The sequence below is a fragment of the Aplysia californica genome, unplaced genomic scaffold (assembly GCF_000002075.1).
Source record: "Aplysia californica isolate F4 #8 unplaced genomic scaffold, AplCal3.0 scaffold00787, whole genome shotgun sequence".
Lineage (NCBI taxonomy): Eukaryota > Metazoa > Mollusca > Gastropoda > Aplysiida > Aplysiidae > Aplysia > Aplysia californica.
In genome coordinates, this window is record NW_004798057.1 from 122,190 (window position 1) to 137,484 (window position 15,295).

The 15,295-nt window shown below is 40.2% G+C and overlaps 2 protein-coding genes across 2 annotated transcripts in view; one reads left to right on the forward strand and one right to left on the reverse strand.

Moving 5' to 3' along the window:
• The window catches only part of LOC101853975 (mRNA turnover protein 4 homolog), a 13,613-nt gene extending 11,277 nt beyond the window's left edge, over nt 1-2,336 (reverse strand). Inside the window, exon 1 of the mRNA XM_035972670.1 lies at nt 2,139-2,336. The gene's annotated coding sequence lies outside the window, so the exon portion shown is untranslated. The remainder of the gene's footprint in view (nt 1-2,138) is intronic.
• A 254-nt stretch (nt 2,337-2,590) lies between these two features.
• On the forward strand, nt 2,591-14,639 carry LOC101853737 (14-3-3 protein zeta). Its single transcript, XM_005109532.3, has 5 exons — nt 2,591-3,014; nt 9,856-9,991; nt 10,485-10,648; nt 12,413-12,508; nt 13,861-14,639. Exons 1-5 carry the CDS (start codon nt 2,685-2,687, stop codon nt 13,912-13,914), a joined length of 780 nt encoding a protein of 259 aa, XP_005109589.1. The 5' UTR covers nt 2,591-2,684; the 3' UTR covers nt 13,915-14,639.
• The last annotated feature ends 656 nt before the right edge of the window (nt 14,640-15,295 follow it).

Consider the following 15,295-nt stretch of genomic DNA (forward strand, 5'->3'; position numbering starts at 1 on the left):
TCTGTCTGTCTGTCTGTCTGTCTGTCTGTCTGTCTGTCTGTCTGTCTGTCTGTCTGTCTGTCTGTCTGTTGTATGGGTGAAGTTCTGATGTGTGTGTGGGAGAGGGGGGTATCGATGGAAATTACAGCCGGTCAGTTCTATAAACCACCAGCCGCCCATCATCATCATCATCATCATCATCATCATCATCATCATCATCATCATCATCATCATCATCATCATCATCATCATCTCTTTTTTTTCGTACCCGAGAACTTGCTCTAAAAATTAAAATCTCAGCATTCTGCTTTACTATATTATATTATTTTGCATAATATGCAAAGATGTTTTCTTCAAGGCCGGGTCCGTAGAAAGCAGCATGCATAATGTTACTAATTTAAGTTTAATTAACAAAGCATAGTTGATGTAGTTTTTTTTTTTTTTTGGGGGGGGGGTCTTCACTTTCAATTCAGTTTGAGTTACACAAAACGTTAGGTTAGGAATGTGTGCGAGCTCTCTTATGGGGTCGATCGCCGAGACTATAAAGGTTTTGCCTAATTGTTAGATCCCTTATTTTACTTATCTCGAGATCAAAATGTCGGATTATGTCTGTTGAAAAAGCCGGATCCCTCCTCTGATCATTCTTTTCCTTCACTAACGGTAAATGCGCGTAAGTTATAATTTCGTTCGCATCATGGAAAATTCATTCAGAGGTCCGATCGAACTACTGCTTCTTAATTTCACAAAATAACCACAGACATATTACATTATGCACACGTACTAATGAATCTACATGTATATTTCTGGCAAATCATTGTCCAGCTCGGGCCTCACTATTGCCAGTAAGATATAATATTTCATCAAAAAATTACAATGGGTGTTTAGAGCTGAACGGTGCACCGATGAAAACCGTTTATGAGTCCAGTCCGCCAGACCCTAGGTCAGACCACATTAACTGTTCGAAGTAGTGGTGGGCACAATCCAGATAATCTATCCGGATAACTGGATAATTCTCAATGAAACATTATCCGAATTCAGACTCTTAACTCTCTTTCCTGACCCATTTGCCGAAGTGCGTGCTCCCACTTGCTGAAGTGGTTCTAATCCGTTTGTCGAAGAAAGGCACTAACATATTATTCGAATTTTGCTAAAGCGACTCATTGCCCAGCCCTAGTTCGAAGGATACGGATGACGACCAGCCAGTATTTAATGGTGTTGCAACGTGGGTCGGTTGTCTGTGTGAAGGTAGCCTATCGATTTAACGTGGCAGCAAGGAGTTTAATAGAACTACTGTAAGTAAACTCCTTGCGTGGCAAAAGTCTTATATTATGTTAATGTTATGGCTGAAAAGAAGGAGGGTCAGAAGACAATGAAGAAGAAGCAGATATTTGATTCACTCAGCTTGTCGCAAACGTCGGTTTTTTTAATTTTTAAAAATGAAACCCACAATCTGTTTCCAAAATTCCTACTCATACGGACTCTTTGACATTGCGAAAAGAGAAATTAAGTGACTGAGATAATATATATATATATTGACAGACCCCCGAAAACGTTATAGTTTGTTTTTTAAAAATTATGATCGCTCGGAAAAGCTCATGCCCGAGCAAGAACAAACTTTAAAAAAACCCAACAAATCCGCTCAGATAAGCAAAGATTCTGTACTATAGATATGTCTACTTAGTGTGTAGATTTCTCTGCCCGTTGGTCCACGCCAGCGGCTTTTGTACATTCCTTCGTCTGTCATCACAATCCGCGCAAACTGTGGTAAAGTAAAACAACTAAGCCTACACATAAGAAAGAAAAGTCTGTTGCCTTGCTCTCAAATCGAGGTCATAGGCGGATTTGTCATTCAGATTGTAGGGATAAACCGTTAGATCTAGTGTGATTCATTATCCTACATAGGGTATTCTTTGGCGGAGACGAGCTAGTGTACTTAGATCTTTCATTTCCATGGCCTCGAAGTTACAGGAATAAAGATAAAAACTTTAAAGCAACGTAAGGCACACATAAGCAGATCTTTAGATTTTAGCACTAATTCCTATGAGAAAGTTTGTAAGCACGAACAGATGTAGCCTACTGCAATAATTAATTGTTGTTATACAAAGTAGACTTCAATGACACGCGACTCTTTAATTGTACCATTTTTATATGGAGCATACCGAAAATTTGCGTTGCACTTGCATTTTATCCGGCCTTTAGTTTCGAATGATAACATGAATTCTTTTTGCATCAAATTCAATTTGTTACACTGTTTCGGTCCAATGAAGACATAAATGCTTAGTCGGATGTACCCAACAGAAGAATAGTCTTTGGATGTAATAATTCATTTTCTTGTTGCCATGGAAACATGTGACGTCAAATCTTTCGGCTAAGTTCCGTACTCGCATTCCCCGATAATGCGTAGTAATTTTCTCACGGTTGCAGAATTTGCGGAAGTGAAATTACCCGTATAAAATAAGTTCCAAATTAGAAATTAATTGCACACGAAATTTGGCTGTAAATGTATACAAATCTGATTAATTAGCACTAACATAACATATTTCGTTCTTTGCAATCCCGTATTTTTGGATATCTTAAACAGAAGAAGTATTATTGAATTATGTGAGTAATATCCAAAAGTAGGGCAAGTCATTCGCCATCTTGGAATATTTCTGTTTCATTCCAGCAGAGTTTGAGTCTGCTTTTGTACAATTTAGGCTGTAAAAATGAGTAGTCAAGGTCTCACACCCAAGGAACAGTATGTGCACAAAGCCAAGCTCGCAGAGCAGGCTGAAAGGTATGATGATATGGCTGATGCCATGAAGAAATGTGTAAATCATGTCTACACCGACTCGTCTGGATCGCCGCTCGACAACGAGGAGCGGAACCTCCTGTCTGTCGCCTACAAAAATGTTGTAGGTGCCCGAAGATCAGCATGGAGAGTAGTTTCCAGCATAGAGTCAAAGACGGAAGGTAGTGAGAAAAAATTGCTCATGGCTAAAGCCTACCGAGAGACTATCGAAGAGGAACTGAAACAGATATGCAATGACGTCCTGGTAAGCATTTTTTTTGCTTTGCTGGTTGCCAGCGATTTCAATGTGTTGACGTTGTCCGTGTGCTGTGCCTGTGCATTGTGTGTAGATGGTCTTGACCAGAGTTATTTTGCTTTATGTTGAAAGAAAGATGTCTTGGTCATGTTTTGTATTGCCTTTTCAAGTTATCATATTCTAGGTTCTAGCCTAAGCTTTCTTTTAGTGATGTGTTCATAATGTGACTGAGTCATCATGTGTGGTAGACTGTTCTGTGACCTTTGCAAGGGGTGTTCTCTTTCAAGTGTCTTGTTTTATTGAAAATCAGAAAAATAACTGGGATGGATTGGTTTTCAAATATTACCTGGTATTCTACTTGTAGTCAGGTATTTTCTGTGTAAATTGAGATGTCAGGAGGAATTCTTCACCTCATAAGCTGCACCCTCATGCATAATTCTGTTAATTTGTTAACCTAACCTAAATAATTCAGTAGCCTAGGCCCTAGTGTGTAGTAGTAGCCTCTTTTTTACTTTTGGTAGGGAAAGTGATAGTGTACACCATGCTATATAATTATATCACAGCCTAAAGTCTAGTCTAGAGCTGTTTAGAGGCTACTTTGGCCTACTATTAAGCTCATTGACATTAGTCATCCTGTGGAAGACTGTCTGGGGTCGTTGTAAGGGGTGTAGTCTTCAAATCTTCTCGTTTTATTGAAATCAGAAAAATTATTAGAGATGTAGCAAGGCCACTCTGGGTTTCCCGCGCGGCGAAAATCTGGTCCCCGTTTGCGGGTGAATTTTGGACCGGGTCATGGCATAGGTGACTAAATTTCTCAACCTCGGTCTGCTCTATTTCTGGACCAATGTGAGTGAAAGTTGGCAACCAATCAGAAAATAGGGCAAACTAATGATATGTGGACGTTGAAGTTCGTACACATAAATTAACCTATACTTTTGGTTTCGCTTGAATTTCAACGCCGGGATGGTAATAGATTTGTGTATCCTCTATAGTGTGCTCAAATTTGAACGTTCTGTGTTGAGTAGTTGTTTAGACCCGATCATAAATGCTTGACCACCCCCCTATCCAAAGCGGCTTCGCACGGAGACCGGCCATTTTCCCCTCACTCTAGCGGCAAATGTATGTGACCTACAAATCCCCGCTTGACTATTCCGAGCCCGTTCATTGGTCACTTGAAATAGGGCAGTGGCGGGCGCATGCATCTGGTTGTTTTTTTCTGTTCCCCTGTAACATCGCAATTGGGGTATTCCGAGGCGAGCTTTGTCTCAACAGGGAAAAATAATTTTTAATTGTACGGCATGCTAGATTGAATTAGCTTATCTCTTTAACACATTACACCCTAAGGGCCTGGACGGGAAGTCCATTGTTAGATCCTAAGCAAGGGGAAAGAACCCACCTCCCCTGAATACTAGCGTTTAAAAAACACATTTTAAAAATACTAAACAAATTCCAAAAATCCTGAAAAAATAAAAGTTAAAAAGAAGACTTAATGTAGTTTCATAAAAATATAACTTTATGTATGCGCTAACTGTTGGAAATGTTCTCACTTTAGTTCAATCGGGGTGTCCGACCCGTCACTCTCACTCTCAGCCTCGCGGTCGGGCCCTAGATCTAAATTCTATAATTTCTCCGTCTGATCAATCGGAATCGCCCCAAACTCTTCCTACAACGTTTTCATCAAAATCTGAGCCATCTGATTTGTCACATGCTCGTTTTTGCTCAAATCCATCGTTATTTCCGTTTTCGAACTCAATTGTGTCGCTTTTCATCAAGTCGAGGCACTTTCGAAGTGTCGGTAACGCGATCGCACTTCGATCAGCTCTAATACTAAAATTACTAGCCCGGAAAATTTCGTTTCGGTATCAAACGAAAGAAGAAACTTTTTGCTATACTATGCAAATCAAAATCCCGGCCCCAGAGTCTCGTCAAGGCGAGACTTTCGTTTCTAAAGACGCTGGGTCGGCGCGGGCGGTTCCGGGCGAGTCAGGGTGGAGCGCGTAAGGGAATTCCCGGGCGATCCCGGGCGAGTTAGGGTGTAATGTGTTAAGGTTGGCATAGTATAAAGTCATCAAAGAAAGCTTTGCCATTATTTTGTCACGCTGCCAACATATTCTTAAAGATCCCATGTTGTGATACGATGCTGTTAAAAAAAATGGACTCATCCCGACACCCCCGTGCACCTAGTCGGTGTCTACGTACATGGTATTCGGCAACCGGGCACGTAGTCTCAGTGACTCAGTGTCTCGTACACGGTAACCAGGCATGTAGCCTCCATATCTACGTACATGGCAACCGAGCATGTAGTCTCAGTGTCACGTACTGGGTAACTGGGCAGTTCAAAACTCCAGAGTTCAGTTTTTGTCATCCGGTGTTGCCTTCTTCCCCACCTCTCCCCCGACTGTACCTTTAAAAAAAAATCAATAATCCCCCCATTCCGGAGCCCTGTACTTCGCAGCGCGCAGACTTTGAATGAACTTTGGTTACCCCAACCGGTACTCACAATGTGATGCACATGCGCAGGTTCACTGACTGTTCACAATGGCGAGCCCAACAAGACGCTTGTATGACTTTCATTTTTTTTCAGTAAGTGACAGCTCAGGACAAATATTGATTTATTTTCATTCCGGTTACCGTATAAGTAGATACTGAGACTAGGTGCCCGGTTACCGTGTACGTAGATACTGAGACTACATACACCGCAAAATCGTAATATGTACACCAAATTTTTAATTATAACAAAAGTAGCTATGAAATGGTTAGTAAATCTGACGGCAGAAATGATTTCTCCACCCGAAAACACATTGGGTAGCCAAGTTTCTCTCTAACACTCCAATTAATTACAAAGATATCTTCGATTATCTTACAGAATCTGCTACTACGTGGTGCACTGTTTAGGAATATTTTCCTATATGTGGGTCATCCATATTTTCCCGACCTTTACAATCAGTAACTTTTTTATTTATGAACCGCTTATTAAAATTCTAGAAGCATAATTCTTAGAATTTAAAATTCTTTCTTAGGTACCTAATAAGAAAGGGCTAAAGCGAAAAATTAAATTTTCTTTGGCATTGCTAAGAGATGAAATCTATTGATGAGACCTAAGTTCTCTCAGCCAGCGTTCCCGGTAGGATCACTCGGGTCAGAGGATGCCGAGCAGACAATACTGCAAACATGTTTTCACCATGAATACAGTGGGGGAAGGGGAGTGTTAATCGATAATGAAAATAAAGCTGTGTTTCATTTATAGCATGCAGAAACTTTCTAGAAATAAGTATGGAGACACGAATAACATCCTCTCATAAGTTAAGTTATTACGAGTGGCTATGCCTGTTCATTTAACCTTTTAGATGCTGTTGTTGTGAAGAACAATCTGGGGTTCGTAAGGAAAAAAATGTTGGTCTATTTCCTAATCTTTTGCTCAAAAGTTTTTCTTTTTACCAGCATAGTAGTTTTCAGACCCGTCAAATAGATTTTTTTATCAGGGAATATCGTTTTTTGTAAAATCATGATATTTTGAAAGATTTAAAAAAAAATGGAAGTCTTGTTTCCTGGTTATCCTCTCGAGTTCCTCATGTCTAAATGGGTCGGTTTGTTCCAATTTTTTAACGAAGATCTGAAATTACCAGCATAATACATTTTGAATGAGATGGATGTACGTGTCTGTTGAACCAACGCAGAAGGTTCTAGTAGTCCACAAACTCAAGCAGACTAGCACACACACTTTGGCTGTGTATATAGGGGACCTAGGGATGCTCAACCTGCTTGACTAACTTCATTTCTGTGTCACAACTACTATCAGAAACACAGGGGTACTGTAATAATTGCACACATGCACACGAAGTTGGCAGTTGCAGACCTGCCACTCATCCCGATTTAGTCGGGATATCCCGATTTTTTGCCCCAAATCTCAAGCAATTTTCCCGATTTCGATGGTGTGTATCCCGATTTTTGTCCCAGTCTGCTGTTGCGTAGGATTTTTATTAAAACGTACTCTGCCTTCTCCTTTATCGCGGGAAGCACCCGTTGAACTTTTTGTCAGTAGGAACTCGAAGCACTATTTCCCGAAATATCGATGCCGCATTTAGTAGTTGACTCGCCCCAAGTTGTGTGTGATCTTTGCCCGCACTCAGAATTCTCCGATGATAGCCTGGTAACTGTTACAATTTGGGACATACAAATAATCGATAATATTTGTAGTTCCGCTGCTACTTTCAAAACAAGCCTTGTCCGAGGTCTGGTAACTGCGTGTTCACACCAAACACTCGGACGAGCGACTGTCTTTCTAACCCTTACAGAACTACATGTAACTGTGCTGACAAGACCAACATTCGGCCGATGTCGTTACTTTAGTCTGAACGCATTATGAGGGATAAGAGATTTGTTGGTACAATTGGTTGGTCGGCCGCTGTTGTTATCCAAGAGTACTAGACTAGAAGCGGAACGACTGTCGCTCATCTGATAGTTTTGTGTGAACGCGCAGTTAGTCGGAACCGTTAATAAAATTGTTTCAATCGCGCATTCGCTTCATGTGACATGTCATCGCCATGTGAGTTCTGCGTGTCGGGGACCGTCCGTTGTCGGGGTCAACTTAAGTTCATGTATTTCGGGACTTATTGGTGGGGGGGGTATAGACACTTGGACTAGGAGTGCTTGACGTGATGCTTCAGGATTTACAAAAAATAATAACTCGCATGCGCGCGCACACACACACACACACAAACACACACACAAACACGCGCGCTCGCGCGCGTGCGCACGCAAACAAACAAAGACACTCAGGGGGCATATAGGCCAAGTATTTTATGGACATCCGTGGAAAAATATTAAGTCAGCTTTAGCAGTCACCTTGGTGATTTGCTGTTGATCCCGATTTTTTTCACCAAATCCTGATTTTTTCTCCCTGAGATTCTGATTTTGAGGTTTCATAGAGTGGCAGGTCTGCAGTTGGCAGTTGGCATGTGTTCTGTGGAGTTATTTGCTCCTTTTTTCCTATCATCCCTGTCTCCCCTTCTTGTTCCTGTGTTTGTTTCTCTCTTGTAACACCTGAGCCTGAGCCGTTTTTCACTCAACTACCATTACAGCCTGACAGTTTTGGGGTATATTGAATCGTCTGCAAAAGCTAAGAAAATTTTTTTAAAATGCCACGAAAGAAAGAAAGGAATGCTCTCGTAGAAAAAGAGAACTACATCGAATGTGCCTTAATAGTTTTTATTTTATCAATGAATTCAATTTTTTGAAATGGCACGTATTTATTTGCGCCCGTGTTGTAATCTATCGTAATGCGGGGTTGGCTAAGTGTGTTACAGCTAAAAGAGTATATTGCACATAATTATAACGTCTCCAAATTTTTCACGATTTGAAACAAGTAGGTCAACTGATGGCTCGTAGTGTCCCGTTGCTTGTAACGGAAAAACACTGGAGATGTCGATTGATAAAGTGTGTCCCGTAAATACAAGTGGTTGGGCCACAGAGTGGTTAACCTTGATGACCAATCACATGGGCATGAGCCATGCCATTTTCACTTATCCAATAGTGAATCTCAAGATCTATGTTGATTTCATTGCAGTCCCAAAATTTATAGCTTTCCACTTCTGACCAGAGTTCTCTGCTCATCTTTTGATACATCACTGTGATGTGACTGGGCCAATTAAAATCCTGTCTGTCCTTCAAATTTGGGGTATATATGGAGATGAAACACAAGTAGACAAGTATCATTTATGGCGCAGTGTTCATGGAAGCAAGAGCACCAAGTTCACACTTTGATGTGATGCTGTCTGATGCAGCATTGTCACTCATTGTGTAGGCTCTGCCCGCCCAGCATGTGATGTGTTTAGGTGGGGGGCTCAAATGCAAGTGGGATGTTTGGGAAAAACACGCGTTGATGAGTTCACACCTTGCCATGATCCTGTGTGGGGCAATCATTTGACATTTATACCACTCATAGAGACTTGCTTCGGTAATTTGATCAACATGGCTTCTTTTCTTCTTCAATTTCAAGGAGGGCAAGAAAAACTTGGTCCTCTTCGCTGTTTCAATATTTCCTAGATGATTGTCAACATTAAAGTGTTGGGAATGCAAAAGTTGTGGCAATTTTCACTTCTGAATGTTTTTTTTTTTAGTGTTTGCCTTATCTACCTCTTATAGCCATTATAATAAGAACTGCAAGGTTAGATACAAACTTTTCTAGTGTTAGTGCTGATCCAAGTTATGCCTAGTAGAGGGTTTGTGTAGTAAAGGCTAGTGGAAGGTTAGTGACAGTGGACATGACATTCTAGATCCGGGCTTTGTAGTTTCACTTTTAGAAACAATTTTTAAAAAGTGATTTTTGACTCATTTGCAAAAGAAAAAAAATGATAGTTTATCTAAAAAAATTTCTTTACATTGTGCTGTATATGTTTTATTGCCTTTTTGTATGGAAAGCTTAATTGTTGCGTAATGGTGAATGTCATATTGAGTTTTTAAATTGGTGCCTGAAACGACTGGCATTCTTTGGATGTTTAGCTGTGTTCTTTGCTAGAGAAACTTAAGTAAACCTAAAACACCTTTGATGTCATGAAATACATCGTGTACTGTGCTCATGTGTATGTGAACTAGCCTTGCAGATATAGGCAATGACTTATATTGAAGATCGTGCAACAGACAAACATTTGTCACCCTTGCGTCACTTTAAACAATCTGGAGGCTTATTGTGTGGTAAATGGAGGCAAATAGTACACAGGCGATACCTCTGGTCTGTTTTCAATACATACCGTCTCTTTATGTTTCTCTAACTTGGAAGTGAGTAAGATTTGATACTTCTGATAGTGGGACTTAATTATTTATTATATGTTTTTGTTCTGTCTTCCAACAGGAGTTGTTGTCAAAACACTTGATCCAGAAGGCCCAGGATGACAGTTCCCACTCTGATAGCCATGTGTTCTACCTCAAAATGCAGGGAGACTACTACCGCTACCTGTCTGAGGTGTCAATTGGAGAAGATAGGAAAGGTACAATATTTTAATCTTTTCCTCTTGCTTGTCAGACTATGTTTTTGCTCTTTTCAGACTAGGTCTCTTGTATTCTGGCTTGAAACATGTTCACAATGCAACAGTACTTGTGTGAGTGAATGAAGTCTTTTGCTTCTTGGACAGAGTGAGAAAAAATATAGATGTAGTCCTAGAGTGTATCTAGTATGAGCATATTTAGTGAGTGAATAAATAATAATATATTTAATGGGGGTGTACACATGTTAGATATATGTGATCTGCAGGTATGTATTTGAAAAAACTAACGATTGTAAGACAAAACTAAATTTTAAGATTGTATGGAGTCATTGCTGTGTTATTGCCTGTATTTGTTGTTGGATGATATAGTCTGTGTTTCAGTTGATAAAAAGAGAACAGATTTTGACTGATGTTAATTCTTGTTCTAGTTTGGTAGCAAGAAGAAAATGATCATGTCATGTATTTGTGACACATACATGCATATTTCTACTTTCAGCCAATGTAACCAAATCAAATGAGGCCTACAGAAAAGCCACAGAGATTGCGAAAGAGAAGATGCAACCAACACATCCTATTCGACTAGGGTTGGCCCTCAACTTCTCTGTGTTTTACTATGAAATCATGAATGAGCCAGATGAGGCTTGCAAGTTGGCAAAATTAGTAAGTGTCCATTCTCGAAAATATTGTTGTGATTTCGTCGTCGTTTGTTGTAAGATTTTATAAGGGTTTGTTTTAGGACAGAATGTCTTTCCCCTGTTTCTGTATTGATTAGGCATGAAAAGACAGGTGATAAGTGCGACTTGGTCAGAATAGATATAAATCAGGACACTATAAGGATAGATTGAATATTTGATGGGTACCGAAACTAGACATGAGGTCATAAGAAAGAGTGCAGTGTTTCTGAAACTATGGCAGTTTTGGACTTGTCTAAAATGTAATTATAATCAACCTTGTAATGAAAAGTGGGCATTCTCATACAGTGAAAAGATATGACTTCGATTAAAGAGGACATTCTCCCCCCCCCCCCCCCCCCCCCCCCCCCCCCACCCCGCGTGGCATCTTGCCTAGAGATCTGTTTCAATCAAATCTAGAATTCTGTTCCAAATTTTATTCTTGGTCAGATACTTCAAGTGTATGTTACCTGGCTCATAAATTCCAGAAGATGCTTTGAGGTGGACTGTACCACTGTGAATGAACTTTGGTGAGCCCAGTAATCAGTGGTCCCTGATACGTGCGATCCTCATATGAGGTCATGTCATGAGATGACAGTGAGATTGAAGCAATTTCACTGTCTGGTCTTGACTATGGACCCAACTAACCAGAACTTGTTATTGCAAGAAGTATGTTCTCGAAGTGACAGCGGGCTACAAAAGTTGAAAGTCTGCAAATTATAACTGTTAGTTATCAGGCGGTTATCTGAGATTTCTGGGTGGTAACAAAGACGAAAGGAGATGAATATGAAATTCTCTGTTGAAATGGGATGAGCCAAGAGAATACTAAGAACAAAACTTGCAAAAAGTGAATTTATTGGTCTTAGATTTCGTTTTTTAGTATTTAGAGAAAATTGTTTTCCGGGTCTTTCCTGTGAAAATTTTGCGACTAATAAATACGCAGGGGATTCCTGGGTTTCTGCGATTTTTTTTTTCAAATTCTTTAGGCGTTTTCGAGTATCGATGATTGTTATTTAAAATATGCCTGCATTCCCAGGGTCCCGTGGATTTCCCAGGATTCAAGGGGCTCTAGTCAACTTGTAATACCATTGTTTAGGATAGTTATATTTCTGGGGAGGCTGTCGCCAAACGCCAAATGGATTTTATGGCCGTAAATGGGTATTGCTGATATGTGGCCTGTGGATGAAAAGTTACTTAACAAGATTGTTTGCCTTACCACATTGTACAATTTGAAATAAGGCTATTTTTAAAATTTATTGTTGACTTGCCATCATAGATATTAGAATACAAAGGAACTCGCCTTGTCTGTGTCTTGAACATCAATGTGCTTAGTTTTGATCTATGAAATCTCCTTTTTCACTGAGCTCCTTATAGTGCAAGTTTCCTTTTGCCGTGGAGCATACCCCTAGTAACATCCCCACCCCTCCCCCAGTTTTCTATATTTTCCACATACTGTCAGTCAGATTTTCGGAGGGCCAATTATTTATTCTGTTCAATGTTTTATTGTGAGCAGATGTTGGGATTTGGGGTGCTATTTTTTTTGGAAACGTTGAATTCTAAATTTGAAAAAAGCATGATGATCATTCTGTGCTTCTTCGGTTTCAGAAAAGTTTAAAAAGCTCAGAGGTAATAAAACTATAACATTCATTCTGGGGACAAAGTATTTTTATGTGCGTAGAAAATGTAGTAGTCTTGTGCTCTTAAAATACTTTTTGTGGAAAAAGGTTGACTTGTATGTTGTTTTCTATTTCAGGCTTTCGATGATGCCATTGCCCAGTTAGATCAGTTGAACGAAGAATCCTACAAAGACAGCACATTGATAATGCAGCTGTTGCGAGATAATCTCACGGTAAGAACCGTTGTGTTGTGTTGATAGAGTTGAAGTGATAGCAAAGGTGTAGTGGTCCATGACATTCCTCACAGGATAATGGATGGTTTTGTCTTAAATCTTTTACATTTTTTCCCTTAAAGTCTCTGTTTACTATTGCTGAAAATAGGATGACGGGGAGAAATTTGTAGATGGATGATCCAGTTGCTTCTCTTTTGGCCCTGCTGGTAACCCCTTTTGTCTTTAAATATACTGTTCGAATAAATATGATTATTTTGTAACGAGATGCTGTTTTGTTTTCTACTGTGGTCCTCTTGGATGATCTACTGTTGCAGGATCTTGGTCCCACTGTTGGTTGCCTGTCAGGGGCAGTATTTTGGTTGCAAATGTAATTGTATTTATTCGAACTGTAAATTTAAAGTAATAAGTTTAGGATTGGAATTTGGAAATGGCCTCTTCAAGTTTTTCAATGGCTAATACAGTATCTTCAATGTGGGTTGCATGCACTTAAAATGTTGACGGGTTTAGTGCCTTTCTAAGACTGTCCCTCCTTCGCTGAAATTAGAACACTGCCTATCCACATTAGGACATCCTTTTTCTCTAGGGTAAGCTCCAGGGGTATGAAATACTTACCTGGACTCCCCTAAAAATTGAGCAGGGCTGCCCACCATTCCAAATTTGGCGGAATCTTTATGATTTTTATTCAGTTTTACGAAAATACGACCGTAATGCCCCTGGGCCCTGAATCTGATTTTTTGAAAAATGTTGACTACTCCAGTAACCCACTGCTAATCTTCCTGGTGTTATGTGAGGAGAAAATTTTAGAGATAGAAAAACTACCAGGCCTGGACAGTCTACTTTACTACATCTCGTGCAGTTGTCTTTAACAGTACATTGTGTTAACACCCTCTTTGCACTTAACTTTGCCCTTACAACAGCATGGGACTGTAGAATTGCCAAAACCAGGAGTAAGGCAAACATAAGATTGACAAAGTGTTAGAAGATTCCTGCCTTTTTGTATCATCACGCCTTTGTATACGTCACATGTATACTAAACTGGACTACAAACCTCTGTCCTTGACCCCCCATTGAAGATTTTTCCATGGCAACATGTATGTTTACTAATTTTCTATCTGTTGATTTCTAAAACACGTGTTGGTGAGTGGGCAGACTTGATTGATCCTGATGCTTCAACAATTGAAGGAAACTAGTCTTAAGATATCAATTTAATTTTTAAAAAAAAGAAAATTAAGTTAGATACAAATTTCCAAAAGCAGTGTGTTTTCATTTTACTTTTTATATAGTGTTTGAGAAAATGGTTTTTGTGAGACCTCTGATTCAGTTGTGTTTTCTTTTTTTCTTTTATTTTTCAGCTCTGGACATCTGATGCGCAGGCAGAAGTGGACCAAGAGGCCGAAAACCAGTGATTTGTAGGGCCTCAACTAATTCTACACTTTTCTTCTAATTATGATAACAATTTATAAAGAGTAAAAAAAAATGTGGAAAAAAAAAAATGACAAGAGAAGCAAAAACACAATGGTTCAATCATTTCTGAATGTGAAACAAACCTTCCTTCCATCATCCTCTGGTCCTAAGTTCCCAGTCCCCAGTCACCCCAGCCTATTTCTTGGGTTCAATAGTCTAGCCATTTTCTCATTGCCAGCATGCAACACTACATACATACATACATACAAACTCCATGTAAGCACATGATGCGTGTGTTGTTCAGTTTAGTTTGCTACATTGTTGAATGAAGCGTTGGGTAGTTTCAAGTTCCTCTCTCCCCACCCCCTCCCCGTCCTCCCCACACACACACCTCCAGCCAGTTGCTTTTGTTTGATCTATGCCCCCCCCCCCCATCCCCTCCCAAGTGACAAGTATTACATACAGGCCCAGAGTATGTTTAAAGGCTTTGATAGACTGAGAGAGCGAAAGAGTGAGAGAGACAGGAGTAGACTTCCTTGAAGGGCTCAGATTCTTTCTGGTGAATGCTAGTCTGTTTTTTTTTTTTTGGTTTGTTTTTTGTTTGTTGTGTTCTTGACAGATGATAACATGCTCAGCTGGTTCCCTGTATGTTGTCAGTGCACTTAGAACAGCAAATCAGTTGCATTTATTTATTATGTTTGATATAATTTGTATTAAACTAAGGGTCAGAAATAAGTCTTGTCGCCAAATTTATCTCAAGAGTTATTTATTTGTCAGTATTTGTATGTATGTGCATTTTCATAGTGGTTTTATCTTGTATTATTCCATGTTGGCCGTTAGGGTTTCTTTATGTGGAAGTACAACATTGACTGGTAGATCTTGTCCTGCTTTGGAAAACTGAATGGTAAACTTGAGGCCCTGAAGAGTGGTCCAGTGAGGTGACTCGTGTTTCTGTCCCTTGGTTTGACGTGAGAGGAGGGCAGCTTTTGCATGCGTCTGTCCGTGGGCTTGTTAGACCTTGTCTTGTGTCTGGGAATGGAGCCAACTCCCTGTGCGTGAGCTAGTGATGAGGTACGTGGCAGTTGACGGGCAGAAAGTCTCCTGTCTCTGGCGTAATGGTATTGAGGGGAGCGGAGGGTGGGGGGAAAGGTTGGATCTCTTCTTCCTCGCGAAAAAATTGCTGTGGGCGCGCAAGTTCCAGCTGAAACATCCGGCGGGAAAGACGCGGAGCCAGCTGAAATGGGGGGCTTGACTCGCCACTGGTGTACGGGGCAGTGTCTCCCAAGAGCTCTGGTGTGGGAGAGTGTGGCAACAATATGATCGTTTGATCCTACTCCTCCTCCCGCAGTGTGTGTCTGTCTGTGTAGCCATGTTTGTTGCAGT